Source organism: Heteronotia binoei, chromosome 9, assembly GCF_032191835.1.
Source record: "Heteronotia binoei isolate CCM8104 ecotype False Entrance Well chromosome 9, APGP_CSIRO_Hbin_v1, whole genome shotgun sequence".
NCBI lineage: Eukaryota > Metazoa > Chordata > Lepidosauria > Squamata > Gekkonidae > Heteronotia > Heteronotia binoei.
In genome coordinates this window covers 46,733,320-46,747,401 of record NC_083231.1, presented here as the reverse complement: position 1 = coordinate 46,747,401, position 14,082 = coordinate 46,733,320, and the positions used below count along the sequence as shown (strand labels likewise).

Below are 14,082 nucleotides of genomic sequence, written 5' to 3'. Positions count from 1 at the left end.
CCTGCTGAATACAGCCTCCTTCCAATGTTGTCCAACTTCTTCCCCTCCTTATCAGGAGGAGTTGAGTGAGTCTTCTTCGCCTTGGAGGATGAAGATACCACAACTGAATTCGGTTTAGGGTGATTGTAAAGGAATTCTGCACTGGACTCCTGAATGCGGTACATGTGGTCCAGCTGACGAGACAATACAGGTGTAGAAGCCGGCTTCTCCCACAAGGATTTTGCAGTGTGCAGCATGACGTTGGTGAGGGGTAAAGCCACTGCAGTGGATGTGTCAATCTGAACTATGTTGAAGACATTATCTGTAAATGTCAGAACTTGGATGAACTTCAGAAGAGTCCAATACTTGTTGCAAGTTAGGATCTTTATTTGAAGAACTACAGTACTATAGTAACGAAATAACAGTAATGGCGATTCTGGGCAGTTGGTTACATTTTATGCCCACAGCAAAGCATAATAAAACAATAATTCACATGGTCTCAAATGGTTGTCTCTTCTTCCCAGCCTTCGTTATCAGCAAAGGAGGATGCCCCCCTATTGCGAAGGCCAAACGGTCTGGCTTCAAAGGGCACCTGTGGATGTTAAGCAGAGACTCTCTGCCGCCTGCCTTACTGCCCTAAATATTTGGCATAGCAGAGAGGCCCGGGTCAATGATCGCTGTCAAGCTTTCTAAGTTACACCATGGAGTCAGTTTGGTTAAAGCAAAGAAAGCAAAGTTACAAGTTCTGACATACTGCCCCCCCTAAGCTCTTTGGCTTGGGCTTGTGTGGGTACAGTAGGTGAAACTTTTTGAGCAATTGCGGTGCAGATACATCAGTAGCTTTTACCCATTCATCACAGCTAGGGGGGAAATATTTCCATCTGATCAGATAGTACAACACCCCCCTCCGGACCCTAGAATCTAGTATATCTAACACCTCATGATGACTCTGCCCCTTCACTAGTGTCGGAGGCGGTTCCGGGGGGCGAGGATGGAATTGCGTAGCTCCAGGATCCTTGCGAAGAAGGCTGCAATGAAAAACAGGGTGGATCTTACTGAGGGATTTGGGTAACTCCAGTTCTACAGTTACTTTATTGATAACTTTCTTTATTTTGAAGGGTCCTAGATACTTGAGGGCAAGTTTGCGGCACCCTTGCGGAAGGGGCAAGTTTTTGGTAGATAGGAACACTGTCTCTCCCTCCTTCATTTCCCACTGCGGGGCATGCTTCTTGTCAAAGTGCCGCTTATACTCCCGTTTTGCCTCTTCCAGGTTTTCTTGAATCACTTTCCACCCCTCCCACCACTGGAGGCAAGAGGTGGGTTCTTTTGGTCCTGCCGGAAGGGGGAGGTTTGGGAAAGGCTTCCCTTCGTAGCCGTTGACTATTTGGAAGGGGAAGGTTTTGGTGGAACTATGGAGGCTGTTATTGTATCCATATTCTGCGAACGGCAGCAGCTCTACCCAATTTGTTTGTTGGTAATTGATGTAACACCTTAAGTATTGTTCGAGAAGCCCATTTACCCTCTCCGTCTGTCCGTCCGTTTGCGGGTGGTAGGCTGAGCTAAGCCCTTGTTCGATGCCGGCTAGCTTGCAGAACTCCCGCCAGAAGTTAGCAACGAACTGTGGCCCGCGGTCGCTAATGACCTTCTCGGGGAATGAGTGTAGGCGGACCACGTGATTAAAGAAAAGTTGGGCCAATCTTTTAGCGGTGGGTAATTTCTTGCAAGGGATGAAGTGGGCTTGTTTTGAAAAAGTGTCAACCACCACCAGTATCACTGTTTTCCCCTGGGAGGGGGGAAGTTCCACTATAAAGTCCATCGACACCACAGCCCAGGGTCGGCTAGCCGTGGGGAGAGGGACGAGGTGGCCGGGGGGTTTCCCTCCTCTGCGTTTGGACATAGAAATCCCGTTTATCCCGCGAAAATCTGTGCAAAGTCTAAGCCCCCCATCCTTTTTCTTGCGGAACAGTACAGGGGCTGCATGGGGGGCCGTGGCTGGTCGAATGAAGCCCCGTTTCAAATTTTTGTCAATGAATTTTCTCAGTTCCGCTTTCTCTGCCCAACCCATAGAATACAGTTTTGCCTTTGGTAGAGTCTGCCCGGGAATGAGTTCGATAGCACAGTCTGTGGGGCGGTGCGGGGGGAGTTCGTCCGCCTCCCGCTCGCTAAAGGCTTTCCTCAAGTCCCTGTATTCTTTGGGGATCGATCCTATCTCTTCGAGGGTGAGGCAGAGTCTCTCATTCTGCGGGGGTGCTTTCGGGCCCCACTCGGGTCTCCAGTGGTGGTGCTCACACCGCCAATCCGGGAACCGCACTATTTGCTCGGCCCATCGAATGTCCGGTTGGTGTCTTGCTAGCCATCCCGATCCTACCACCACATCGAAAGAGCAGGAAGGGGCTATGACAAAAGTTTCCACCCCCCAGTGTTCTTCAGTTCCCACGGGGGTGGCCTGGGTCTCTAGGGTGCACGGTTCCCCCCTCATTGGTGACCCGTCCATTTGTTCAAATTGGATGGGGTGGGGAAGGGGGGACGTGGCAAACCCCAGCGCTTCCACCAAGCGGGGGGTGATAATGTCCCTTGTGCACCCCGAGTCAATTAGGGCCCGGGCGTGCATAAATCTTTTCAAGTTGGGGTTCAGAAGGGTGACCGCCATGAACAATAGCCCCCCGGTAACTCTCACCGTCAGTAGTGCCGGCGTTTATCGACCTGCTTCGCGGCACTGATTAAAGCAGGTCGCTGTCGTTTCCCGCCGACTCCTGATCCCAGGACTCCTCGCTGGATTCTTCTATGGTGGTAATATCCTCGTCAATCGCCAAGGAAGTGGCGACGGTGCCCCGACTGGGCTCCTTCGCTCGACCGCCTTTCTTCTTCGGTGCGGTGGGCGTCGGTTTGGGCTGCGTCGGAGTTGGTGTTGGCTTCCCTGGACAGTTTGCGGCCAGGTGATTCGGATCCCCGCACCTGAAGCACTTCCGCGCCGCGGTCGAGGGGGTTGAGGTTGCGGGGCCCCGCTTCCCCTCCATCTTGCTCGGCGAGGGGCTCGACCTTCCTCCCTTTTTGCTCTGTTGCTGGCGTCGCATCCCGACGTGCTGGAGGTCGGTCTCTACCTCCCCGGCCAGTTGGATCCATCCTACCAGGGTGTCTGGTCTTCCCTGGTGGTAGCACCGGTCTAAGATGTTCGCATTCAGGCCGTTCTTGAACGCGGTGTATTTCATTACTTCATTCCATCCCCTGGCTGCCGCGCAGTAGCCCATAAACTCGGTAGCGTACTCTCGGGTGGTGCGGTTGCCTTGCTCTATCCTTTGTAGGGCCGCGATGGCTTTCTCTTCTCGCAGGGGGTCTCCGTACTGACGGAGCATCGCCTGTAGGAAGTCGGCCACGGTGGCTAGCTTGGGTTTCCGCCCGTGTAGAGCCCCACGTACCATTTTTGAGCCGGTCTTCTCAGTCTGGAGGCGATGTGGTCTACGCGGCTTGCTTCCGTGGGGTACCCTGCTCCCCAGTGCGTGAAAAACGTGTTGCACTGGATCATAAAGTATTCCACCACTTCCCCGTCTCCGTTGAAGGTAATCTTCAGCTCCCGGTGTCCTCCCCCGTCCCCTCTGGCCGGGGCGACGGGAGCAGGAACTACCGGAGCCACCGGCCCACTGGGTGGTGGGGCCGGGGGTCCCGCCGGAGGGCCGGCTGGCGGTCCTGCGGGTGGTCCAGCCGGGGGACCTGCTGGAGGACCGGCCGGGGGCCCAACCGGGGGTCCTGCTGGAGGTCCGGCTGGCGGCCCCGCGGGGGGCCCTGCTGGGGGACCGGCCGGCGGCCCCGCGGGGGGTCCCGCTGGAGGACCAGCCGGCGGCCCCGCGGGGGGCCCTGCCGGGGGTCCGGCCGGCGCGCCGGCCGGAGGACCCGCCGGACCCCCCCCCGGGATTTGTCCTGCTGCCACGACCCCTTGGAGCGTGCGGATCTGGTCGCAGACCGCTCCCAGGTTCTGCTGCATCTCCTCTGCCATCAGGGTCCTGGAGGCATGAACCTCGTCGTGGATCTCTCTCACCCAATCGAACAACTCGTTGCGTAGTGTTCGGATCGGGTCCCCTCCGCCATAAGTCCCGAGCCCCTCGTCTCTGGGCTCGTCCTCGTCCCCTTCTCCCCCGCCCGTGGCGATGAGTCGGTAGCGTTGCTCCGTGGCCTCCATAGCGGCCGTAGACTTCCTCGGGCTCCAGGTTCGTGAGGGGAAGGCATCGACGGAAAACGGCGCGGGGACTTTAATCTTCCTCCTCGCGCCAGTTACCTTCGGGTCGAGGGGTTCCTCGTCTGGTGGGATATTGGGCTCTCCGTTGTCTGGTGCCAGTGCCGCCATGGGGCCAGGTTGCCAGTTCCGATAAGCCCAAACAAAAGGATTACTGTTATAATGTCAGAACTTGGATGAACTTCAGAAGAGTCCAATACTTGTTGCAAGTTAGGATCTTTATTTGAAGAACTACAGTACTATAGTAACGAAATAACAGTAATGGCGATTCTGGGCAGTTGGTTACATTTTATGCCCACAGCAAAGCATAATAAAACAATAATTCACATGGTCTCAAATGGTTGTCTCTTCTTCCCAGCCTTCGTTATCAGCAAAGGAGGATGCCCCCCTATTGCGAAGGCCAAACGGTCTGGCTTCAAAGGGCACCTGTGGATGTTAAGCAGAGACTCTCTGCCGCCTGCCTTACTGCCCTAAATATTTGGCATAGCAGAGAGGCCTGGGTCAATGACCGCTGTCAAGCTTTCTAAGTTACACCATGGAGTCAGTTTGGTTAAAGCAAAGAAAGCAAAGTTACAAGTTCTGACAGTAATGACTGGTTGTGGTTGGACCGTGGTGAAAGACAACGACTGGGCCATTCGCTTAATGAGGTCTCCATAGGATTTTAAATCCTCCAACGACAAAATAGGCTGCTCCTCCATTATCTTTTGTGATGGGGAGGGTTCCCCCAGTGAAGATGTCTCTTGCTCCTCCTGAGAAGACCCTTCAGCAGATCTAGGAGACGCGTCCGGCGAGTCGGAATGCTCAGACAGGTGTGGAGCTGGGGGTGATACAGGGTCCGCGGAGCCAGACTTTGCTCTTTCTGAAGAGACCCGCTGACCATGCTCTCAATGATGTTTGGTCAGTTCGACATCGGGTGGCTTCGATACCGAAGCCGATGGAGCTCGTCTTGGTGGTCGGTATGATGTTCGGGGCCGATAGGACGCCTCAGACAACTGATCCCATTCCATCTGACGTGGAGGAAGCCAGGGAAAGGAGGGTTGCATGGGGTACGCTCCATGCAGGTACTGCCACTGCCTCTGATCCCAGGGAATCTGAGTGGGGGGGCGGTGGTGCGGTGAAAGCTCAACCTCGCGGTGTCGCGGAGAGCGGCTTCTCGGGGATCGATGCCATAGTTCTTGCACTCGACACCGAGGAAGCGGGCTTCGAGATCGAAAGGTTTGGGCTCGATCTGGAGGGCTCCTCTCGGTACCAGAGTGCTGCGCTAGCTCAATCTCCTGGCCTGAATCTGAGGAGATGACTAGTTCAGTCGACATCAAAGCGATCAAGGGACTTGCCCGATGACCCGGAGAGGCAAATAGCTTCAGTGGCGGGATGATCGGTGCCGTCGGGTCTGATGGCGAAGTCGGAGAAGCTGGGGAGACGGATTTGCTATGTTTCGGCTTATCCGGTCTCTTGATTTTCTTTTTCTTCTTCACGTGCACTCCCTTATCCTCCTTATGCCGTTTAGCAGGCGTGGAGGATTCCGACACAACAGCCGAGCCCGGACGTTTGTTAGGGCGATCGGCGTCGGAAGGGGGGCGATCGGCGTCGGAAGGGAGATGATCGGCATCGACCACTGTCGATGGTTCAGCGGTAGCAGTGGGCTACTCAGCCCGTTCTGTGGTCATCCTTCGAGGGGAAAGCGTCTGCTCCATGAGGGCTGCCGCAAGCCTTGCTGCTCTGTTCTTCTTAGTTTGCTTCGAGAACTTGGCACAATGCAAGCAGGAGTCGGTTCTGAGCAGCTCTCCGAGGCACAGCAGGCACAGCGAATGCCCATCTGGTGGGGCTATTTTACTCCCACACTTGGAGCACCTTCTGAAAAATCCCCACCGTCTTTCCATGCGAGGATGGAGGAAAGGACGGCTGGGGTAGAAGGGGACGGGAAGGGGCGGGGTCTGGAAAAAGCGGGAAAGTTCTTCTGGCCCCCGGTCTCCCCGAAACGAACAACAATCTAACTATCTAACTAACTAAGTACTACTACTAACTAACTACAATAACTACAATTCTAACAAGATTCTAATTCTATGAATAACTTAAGTTCACCGACTGAGGCGAGGAAAGATCGACTGATCAGCACGGCAGTCAGAAGAGAACTGGCAGGATGTCCGCTCCCGCCTCAGTGGGCATGCGAAGTGGGGCTTCTGGGCATGCGCACTGGGACGTCGGCGCAGAAATCCGCAGCTTTCAAGTTTACCGATCGAGATCGGCGCTGGCGCCTTATCCCATCAGTGTGATGCACAGAGACCACGAAGAAGATTAACAGTGATATTATGGTGGGGATCTGCTATAGATCACAAAGTCAGGATGGGGACTTGGATGAAATAATCCTACAACAGACTGAAAAGTTCTCAAAGAGAAGGGAGATTTATGTTACTCAGACATATGTTGGAAGTCCAGCTCTGATAAAAACTAAAGGTCTGATAAATTCCTGACTTGTCTTTTTTGACAACGTCCTTTTCCAGAAAGTGGCAAAGGAAACAAGGGGATCTGCTATCTTGGATTTGATTCTCACTAACAGGGAAGAATTGATTGATGAAGTGGAAGTAATGGGCACCTTGGGCAGTAGTGACCATGTGATGTTGGAATTTACAGTCTTGGGGGAGGGAAAAGCTGTACATAGTCAGACACATAAGTTGGACTTCAGGCAAGCAAATTTTGACAAATTTAGAGTGATGCTAGGTAAAATCCCATGGTCAGAAATACTTAAGGAGAATGGAGTTTAGGAGGAGTGGGAATTTCTTAAAAATAAAAGATTGAAGGTACAATCACAAATGATTCTATGAGAAAGAAAAATGGGAGGACGCTAAAGAAGCCAAGGTAGCTTCTTAAACAGCTTGAGAAATAAAAAGACTTATTTAGGAAATGGAAGAATGAATATAAACAAATAACCAGTGGTAGTAGAGAAAGAGTTAGGAAAGTTAACGCTCAGTATGAGCTCTAGTGAGAGATGCTAAAAACAACAAAAAAGAGTTCTTTTTTATGTACAAAGTAAGAAAAAGAGCAAGGAAATGGTAGGCCCATTGTAAGGACAAGAAAGTGAAATTTTAACAGGTGATGAAGAACAGGCAGAACTGCTTAATTTCTACTTTTCCTCAGTCTTCTTCTTGTAAGGGAAATGGTGTTCAACATGGCAGAAACATAATATATGATGAGGGAAGGCAGTTGCAGTCTAGAATCAGCATAGGTATAGTACATAAACACCTAGTTTCTTCAAAGGAAAATCAGTTCTTGGAGCCAAATGAACTACATCCAAGGGTACTAAAAGAACCTGCAGATGTAATTTCTGTCCATCATTTCTGAGAATTCTTGGAGAACAGGTGAGGTACCAGAAGATTGGAGAAGGGCGAATGTTATCCCCATCTTCAAGAAGGGGGAAAAGGAGGATCCAGGTAACTACTGTCACCTTGACATTTACACTTGGAAAAATTTTGTAACAAATCATCAGTCAGTTCTGGAACATTTAGAAAAGATAGCTGTAATTACTAAGAGCCAGCACTGGTTTTTCTCAAGAACAAATCATCTTTTTTTGAGATCAGGGGAATGCTGTAGTCATAGTTTATCTTGACTTCAGTAAGGCTTTTGATAAGGTTCCACATATAATTCTTGTTGACAAGTTGGTAAAATGTGGTTTGGATCCTCTTACTGTTAGGTTATAGAACTGGTTGACAGACTGCACCCAAAGAGTGCTTGTTAATCGTTCCTTATCCTCTTTGAGAGGAGTGACAAGTGGAGTGCCTCGGACCTGTCTTATGAATGATTTGGATGCAAATGATTCTAGATTGAACGGAGTTGCAAATATAGTAAAAGACAGAGACAGGATACAGGATGATCTTGACAGGCTAGAAAACGGAGCTAAAACAAATAACAAATAAAATGAATGAGGAGATGACTGAGAGGTGATATGATCACCTTCAAGAGGATGGTGCAGAATTGTTTTCTGTTGTCCCAGAAGGTTGGATCAGAACCAGAAGTTTGAAATTAATTCAAAAGAGTTTCTGGCTAAACAATGGGAAGAACTTCCCAACAGAGCACTTCTTCAGTGGAAGGTGGTGGGCTCTTCTTCCTTGGAGGTTTTTTAAATAGAGGCTTGATGGCCATCTGACAGCAACACAGATTCTGTGAATTAGGCAGATCGTGAGAAGGAGGGCAGGAAGGGTTGCATCAGTATTTAGTTCTTGTGGCCCTATCTTATACTTACTTATTTAATGATTGACACTTTGAGGTCAGTCAGCAATTTTTCTCCAGGTCAGTTTGGCAAGGTATCCTGGAGGTTTTTTGCAATCTTCTGGGGATGAAGCAGGAGTCACTGGAGATGTATGTGTGGGAGGTATGTATGTGTGAAGTTCCTGCATTGTGCAGAGGGCTGGGACTAAATAACCCTGGAGGTCCCTTCCAACTCTATGCTTCTATAATTATAGGTAAAAGCTTAGTAAAAGGTTTGGGATATATGCTTTCTTATGGTCAAAGGCTCAGCACAGAATATAGCCACTTTACAGATAGTCATTACCCTGGCAATCAAGAATGAGATATGCATAGAATTTATCCTTGGAACTCAGATAGAACAGGGGTGAGAGATATGGAACAAATGTCCTTGTAAAAGAGGCAGTATAATAACATATGTTCCACTGTTTCAGCAGCTTTCTGTTGGCAGGAGTAGAAACGATGGGAATAGGTAATGTCTCTCACTTCCTGTAGCACTGAAGTCAGGTGATTAAAGTGGTCCAAGGTAAAAGTTCTACACATTAGGGGAATTTTAGAGCATAAAGTTTTGAATAGGTACATATTAGAGAAATATCAGTTATATGAATTGCTGGCTAGGAATAGATTGAAAATGGAGTTTTTACAAAGTAACAGAATTGAGTCTTACTTATTTAATAATACTTTTAGTTTAATGCAAAATGTGAGAGAACATTTGACTTTAATGATACTTTTTACATTGTACTACAAATATATTATTGCTTTCCCTACCAAGTTGTTAAATGTGCTTGCTAGGCATAATGTATGACTTACCTGACTATTTAAAGCATCATGGCGATAATCTCGTGTGAAAACACCACAGACTGTCAGGCCAGAGGGCAGTGCTTTGTTAAATCGATTATCAATGGTAGCCCATACTTGATTTACAAGAGCCTGAATTAGGGGAAAATAGCATAATAGAATACATGAAATGAAAAATAAACTGCTAGAAAATACAAGTATGTATGTGTACTTTAAACCATGCCATTTAGGTTTATTTAAAGTCAAAATGTAAAAAAAAATCTTTATACAATTTCTCTGTAATATAATTAAAATAAATCCACATGCCCAACATGGCTTGGTCAGGTATAGGTTAGACAGAGAATGAATATTTCATGATACTGAGTAGCAAATAACAAATTATTTTGCATGGGATCTATGCCTATCAGTTCTTCCTGTGAACTTCAGTAAGAAGTTCAGGATTTCATCCTTACCTGAATAGAAGCAATACAACAATGCATTTACAGATTGCCCATGTAAATTATATACTTTCAAAGGAATTCCAAATGGATTAAATTAATAAGTCATTTCCTACCTTTGTAGGGGCAACATACACAACCACACCATCATCACTCTCTCTCAGGATTTTCTCCATGCAGTAGTAAGAAGCATATGTTTTTCCTGATGATGTCGGAGCAACAATTACTGCAGACTCATTATTATCCACAATGTCAAGAAGTTCCCTCTAAAGATAAAGAGTAGTATTATAACACTCTTATTTCCACAATCTTTCTTTTTTGCTTACATTTGCATATAAAAGTAAACAGTAAAATGTGATTATGTTAATAAAAAATTTTTGCCTTTGGGTATTTTAGACCAACTAATAGCACTCATTTTGTGCTATTTGGCCCTGTTAACCTTAATGGATGAACCTGGGCCTCTATTCTCTCCTAACTCACAGAACTGTTGTGAAGAAAAACTGGATCACCCAAACATAGATGTCACCTTGATATCATTGAATAAATGCTGGAGTATAAATGTAAAATATTTTTCTTGTCAGGTCACAAAAAAACAGCTGTTGTTAGTATCTTGGGTAACCATTTTTATCAGCTAATTTACCAACAAAACTTGCCCCCACCAAACTGTTTTCACCTATATGAGGATATCCATATCTTCTTCCCATCAGAGATAAAAACAGCTATGTGAAAAGGAGCTGAGCTGAATGAAACTCTTCACCTCTAACCATCTTTCCCCTTAAAAATGAAGCATCAGCCTGAGCTTCTAAAAATCACACAGCTATGCATAACTCATAGTTCTACACTAAATACAAAAAAAAAAATCTAGCTACAAAATAGATATAGAAAACCTAGCTAACAAGAGATATAGAACTGTACTGTCAACCCTAATGCATGTTCACGTTTTTATACAAACTCTTTGGAGACACTTTTTCATAAAAAACAGGAAAACTATTTTGGTATATGCTTTATACCTGCCATGTATCTGGAATAAAATGTTGCACTCTGGGATCAGGATCTTTTCTCTCTTCCCGTATGAGATAGGGACCCATATACTGTAACTGAAAGCGAGAGGACCCAACGCCAACAGCATATTTTGAAACCTTCCTTTTTGGTTTCTTTCCCTCATCTTCCAAATCCTGGAAGCATTCAGAGAATTCAATCTATCTGCATCTTTTAAAATGAGTAGTTTTGTTTCCCATAATACAATAAATACCAATATTCATCCAAAGACATATTAGCAGAGTTCATTTCTAGTAACTACTATTGCAAGGATCATGTCCATAACTCATAGCATGAGATATGGCATGATCCATGTGTATGTAATCATGACTGTTACCATCTCCCCCTTTGAACTACTATCATTTAACCACACTATTAAATATAAACATTTACACCAGCATTGTAGTGCCATGTAGTGTTCAAGCAGAGACAGCACTTTGGACACAATGCAATTTTCTCTGCCCATTAGTCTACAATGACAACAACAAAAACAACCTTCCACTAACTTTTATGCTGCTGGAAATGGACCGCAAAATACATATATCATTTCCAATACTAAAGTATTGTGTCATGATGTTATAATTTGCAAACAAGCAGCTAACTTCTATGGAGAGCAACACAGATTTGCACTACTACAGCTAAAGCTTTTTGCAACCAGAGCAAATGGATTCATAAAATCTGAGATATATTTATGTTTGCATAAACATAGTACCATAATTATGCATTTACCTTGACATATTTTAAGGTAACAGCCAAGTTGTCAAATCCAAGGGCCCTGAGGTATTTGCCAATCTGTTGGAAATCAGTCTCCTTCAATAAATCATCATAATTTATAAGCACTGAGTGAATAATTCTCATAACTCCAACTGCTTCATCTAAATTTGCGGAGATTTTACCTAGGGTGGGGGGGAAGCACAAAAATTATCTCAAACCAGGCTACACAAGAAGCCAGTTCCAAGACTAGCCACAAGGAGCCATCTGCTCCCCAATGACACAGCAGATTCTTAGGCAGTCTTCTGCAGTCCCTTTAAACTTTAGTAGAACTACAGTAGAAGCCCAATAAACAGTGAGAGGTTGCAGAAGTCTGCTCCACTGTTATCGGCTCTACCCAGTAATTCCCAAATGTATTCAGGATTTGTTGGAGATTTTTTTTTCAGTTTTTCTGAGCAAAATCCAGATAACATTTGGGATGCCGAAATATACCCTATAAATACCAATAAGGTATTTGCTACAAAATCAATGATTCTTCATGGTATTATACATTTTGGAGACTCTATCCAAAGACAGGTACCACTGATTTGCCATTTTACTTATGTTCTGTTAAAAAGAAATTCATTGAAAAGACTGACTCTCACAAACAAATAATTCCATAAGACTGGATTAAATTAATAACCTTAATCAGTCTGCCACTTTTTTGATAGTCTTTTTCCTCCTTGAAAGTTGAATATGTTAGATGCCTTTTTATTTTCTTCAAAACCCAAGAACACAAAGAAATACAAACAAAACATAACAATATAACATAAATTAGAATGGAGAATGCAGCTTTCATACATAACCATCCAACAATGCACAACCGTGTATCTCCTTCACAATATTTCTAACTCCTCTTCACTCAACATGCCACCTTACTAACCTTTTAACTGGCTTCAATCACTAAAAAAACAAACAAACCACATACCATTATTTACTTTTGCATATCCAATCATAGGGCAGTGACCCATTCCTTAGTTTACATTAATTCTGTTCTAGCAAACCTCTTTCTTTCTTTCTTTCTTTCTTTCTTTCTTTCTTTCTTTCTTTCTTTCTTTCTTTCTTTCTTTCTTTCTTTCTTTCTTTCTTTCCTTCCTTCCTTCCTTCCTTCCTTCCTTCCTTCCTTCCTTTCTGGAGGATTGAGATAAACAGGTTGCTTACCTGTAACTGATGATCTTCGAGTGGTCATCTGTGCAGTCACACACACATGCGTTATCCGGCTGGATCAAACCCAACCTTGGAGAATTCAAAGCAATCTTAGGCGTTAATTTTGGCACGCATTCCCTCTCGGTCTGGGGAGAAGGCATCCACTGCGCATGCCTAGAGCGAGGGGAAGGCGCTCCACCCACCCAGTTTCTTCTAGCCGCTGTATAGAGAAAAATGTAAATAAGGAGAGCATAAACCAGCAGTGGGGAAAACTGGGCGGGCATGTGTGACTGCACAGATGACCACTCGAAGATAATCAGTTACAAGTAAGCAACCTGTTTACCTTCATTGTGGTCTCTGTGCAGTCCCACACTTGGGTGACTGGCGTGCTGACCTGCCCAGAGGTGGCTGCTGGTTCTGTAATAGAAGGACAGAAATAAATTATGCATATAGGAAGTAAAAGTAACGTACCTACAGAATAGAAGACTGGGGACGTCAGTCAAAAATGGAACGCAGTACAGCCTGTCCAAAGGACGCGTCACACCGAGCACGGATGTCTAATGCATAGTGTGTGGCAAACGTAGATGGAGAAGACCAGACTGCAGCGGCACAGATGTCTTCCATTGGGACGCCTCTGCAGAAGGCTGATGACGTGGAAACGGCTCGAGTGGAATGAGCTCGTAGTCGTTCGGGTACAGGCTGCTTAGCCAGTCGGTAGCATAAGGTAATGGCAGTCACAATCCATTTTGAAAATCTCTGTGTTGAGATTTTGTGTCCCTGCTTGTGGGTTCTGTATGCTACAAAAAGTCTAGTGTCATTATGGAAGGGACCTGTCCGTTCAATGTAAAAAGCAAGAGCCCTACGAACGTCCAGATTGTGTAGGGTCCATTGAGCAGCGTCAGCAGGACTTTGAAAAAAAGAAGGTAGAGTAGTTGGTTTTCCTACATTAAACGGTGAGACTACTTTTGGTAAAAAGGAAGGGTCAGGGCGTAATATTATTCTGTCATGGTGGAAGATAGTATATCTACTCTGAAGGCACAAATGTCACTGATTCTTCTGCCAGATGTGAGTGCCACAAGCAGTGCCATCTTCCAAGACAAAAGGTGCAAAAGAATGGACACCATAGGCTCTAAAGGCGGTTTCATAAGTTGGCTCAGCACAAGGGATAAGCTCCAAGTGGGATGTAGCTGACGGATTGGAAGCTGGAGATGCAGGATCCCTTTTAGGAAGGCCTTAGTCACAGAGTGGGAGAAAACAGTACATCCCTCAATGTGTGGATGGAAGGCTGAAATGGCTACCAAATGCACTTTCAAAGAAGAGTAGGTTAGCCCTGAGTTTGAGAGAGACAGTGTATGTCAAAATCTCGGCTATAGTAGATAGTTCAGGATGAAAGTTATGTAGAGAAGCATACACCGAGAAGTGTTTCCATTTCAGGGAATAAGATTTTCTGGTGGTAGGTTTTCTGGC

The 14,082-nt window shown here is 46.1% G+C and overlaps 1 protein-coding gene across 1 annotated transcript in view; it reads right to left on the bottom strand.

Annotated features, from left to right (window-relative positions):
• Positions 1 to 14,082, bottom strand: part of DDX60 (DExD/H-box helicase 60) — a 150,529-nt gene that overhangs the window by 84,241 nt on the left and 52,206 nt on the right. The window contains exons 15-18 of the mRNA XM_060246552.1: positions 11,449 to 11,615; positions 10,692 to 10,856; positions 9,798 to 9,947; positions 9,257 to 9,376 (exon numbers count right to left, since the gene is read on the bottom strand). Coding sequence (XP_060102535.1) covers positions 9,257 to 9,376; positions 9,798 to 9,947; positions 10,692 to 10,856; positions 11,449 to 11,615 — 602 coding nt within the window. The remainder of the gene's footprint in view (positions 1 to 9,256; positions 9,377 to 9,797; positions 9,948 to 10,691; positions 10,857 to 11,448; positions 11,616 to 14,082) is intronic.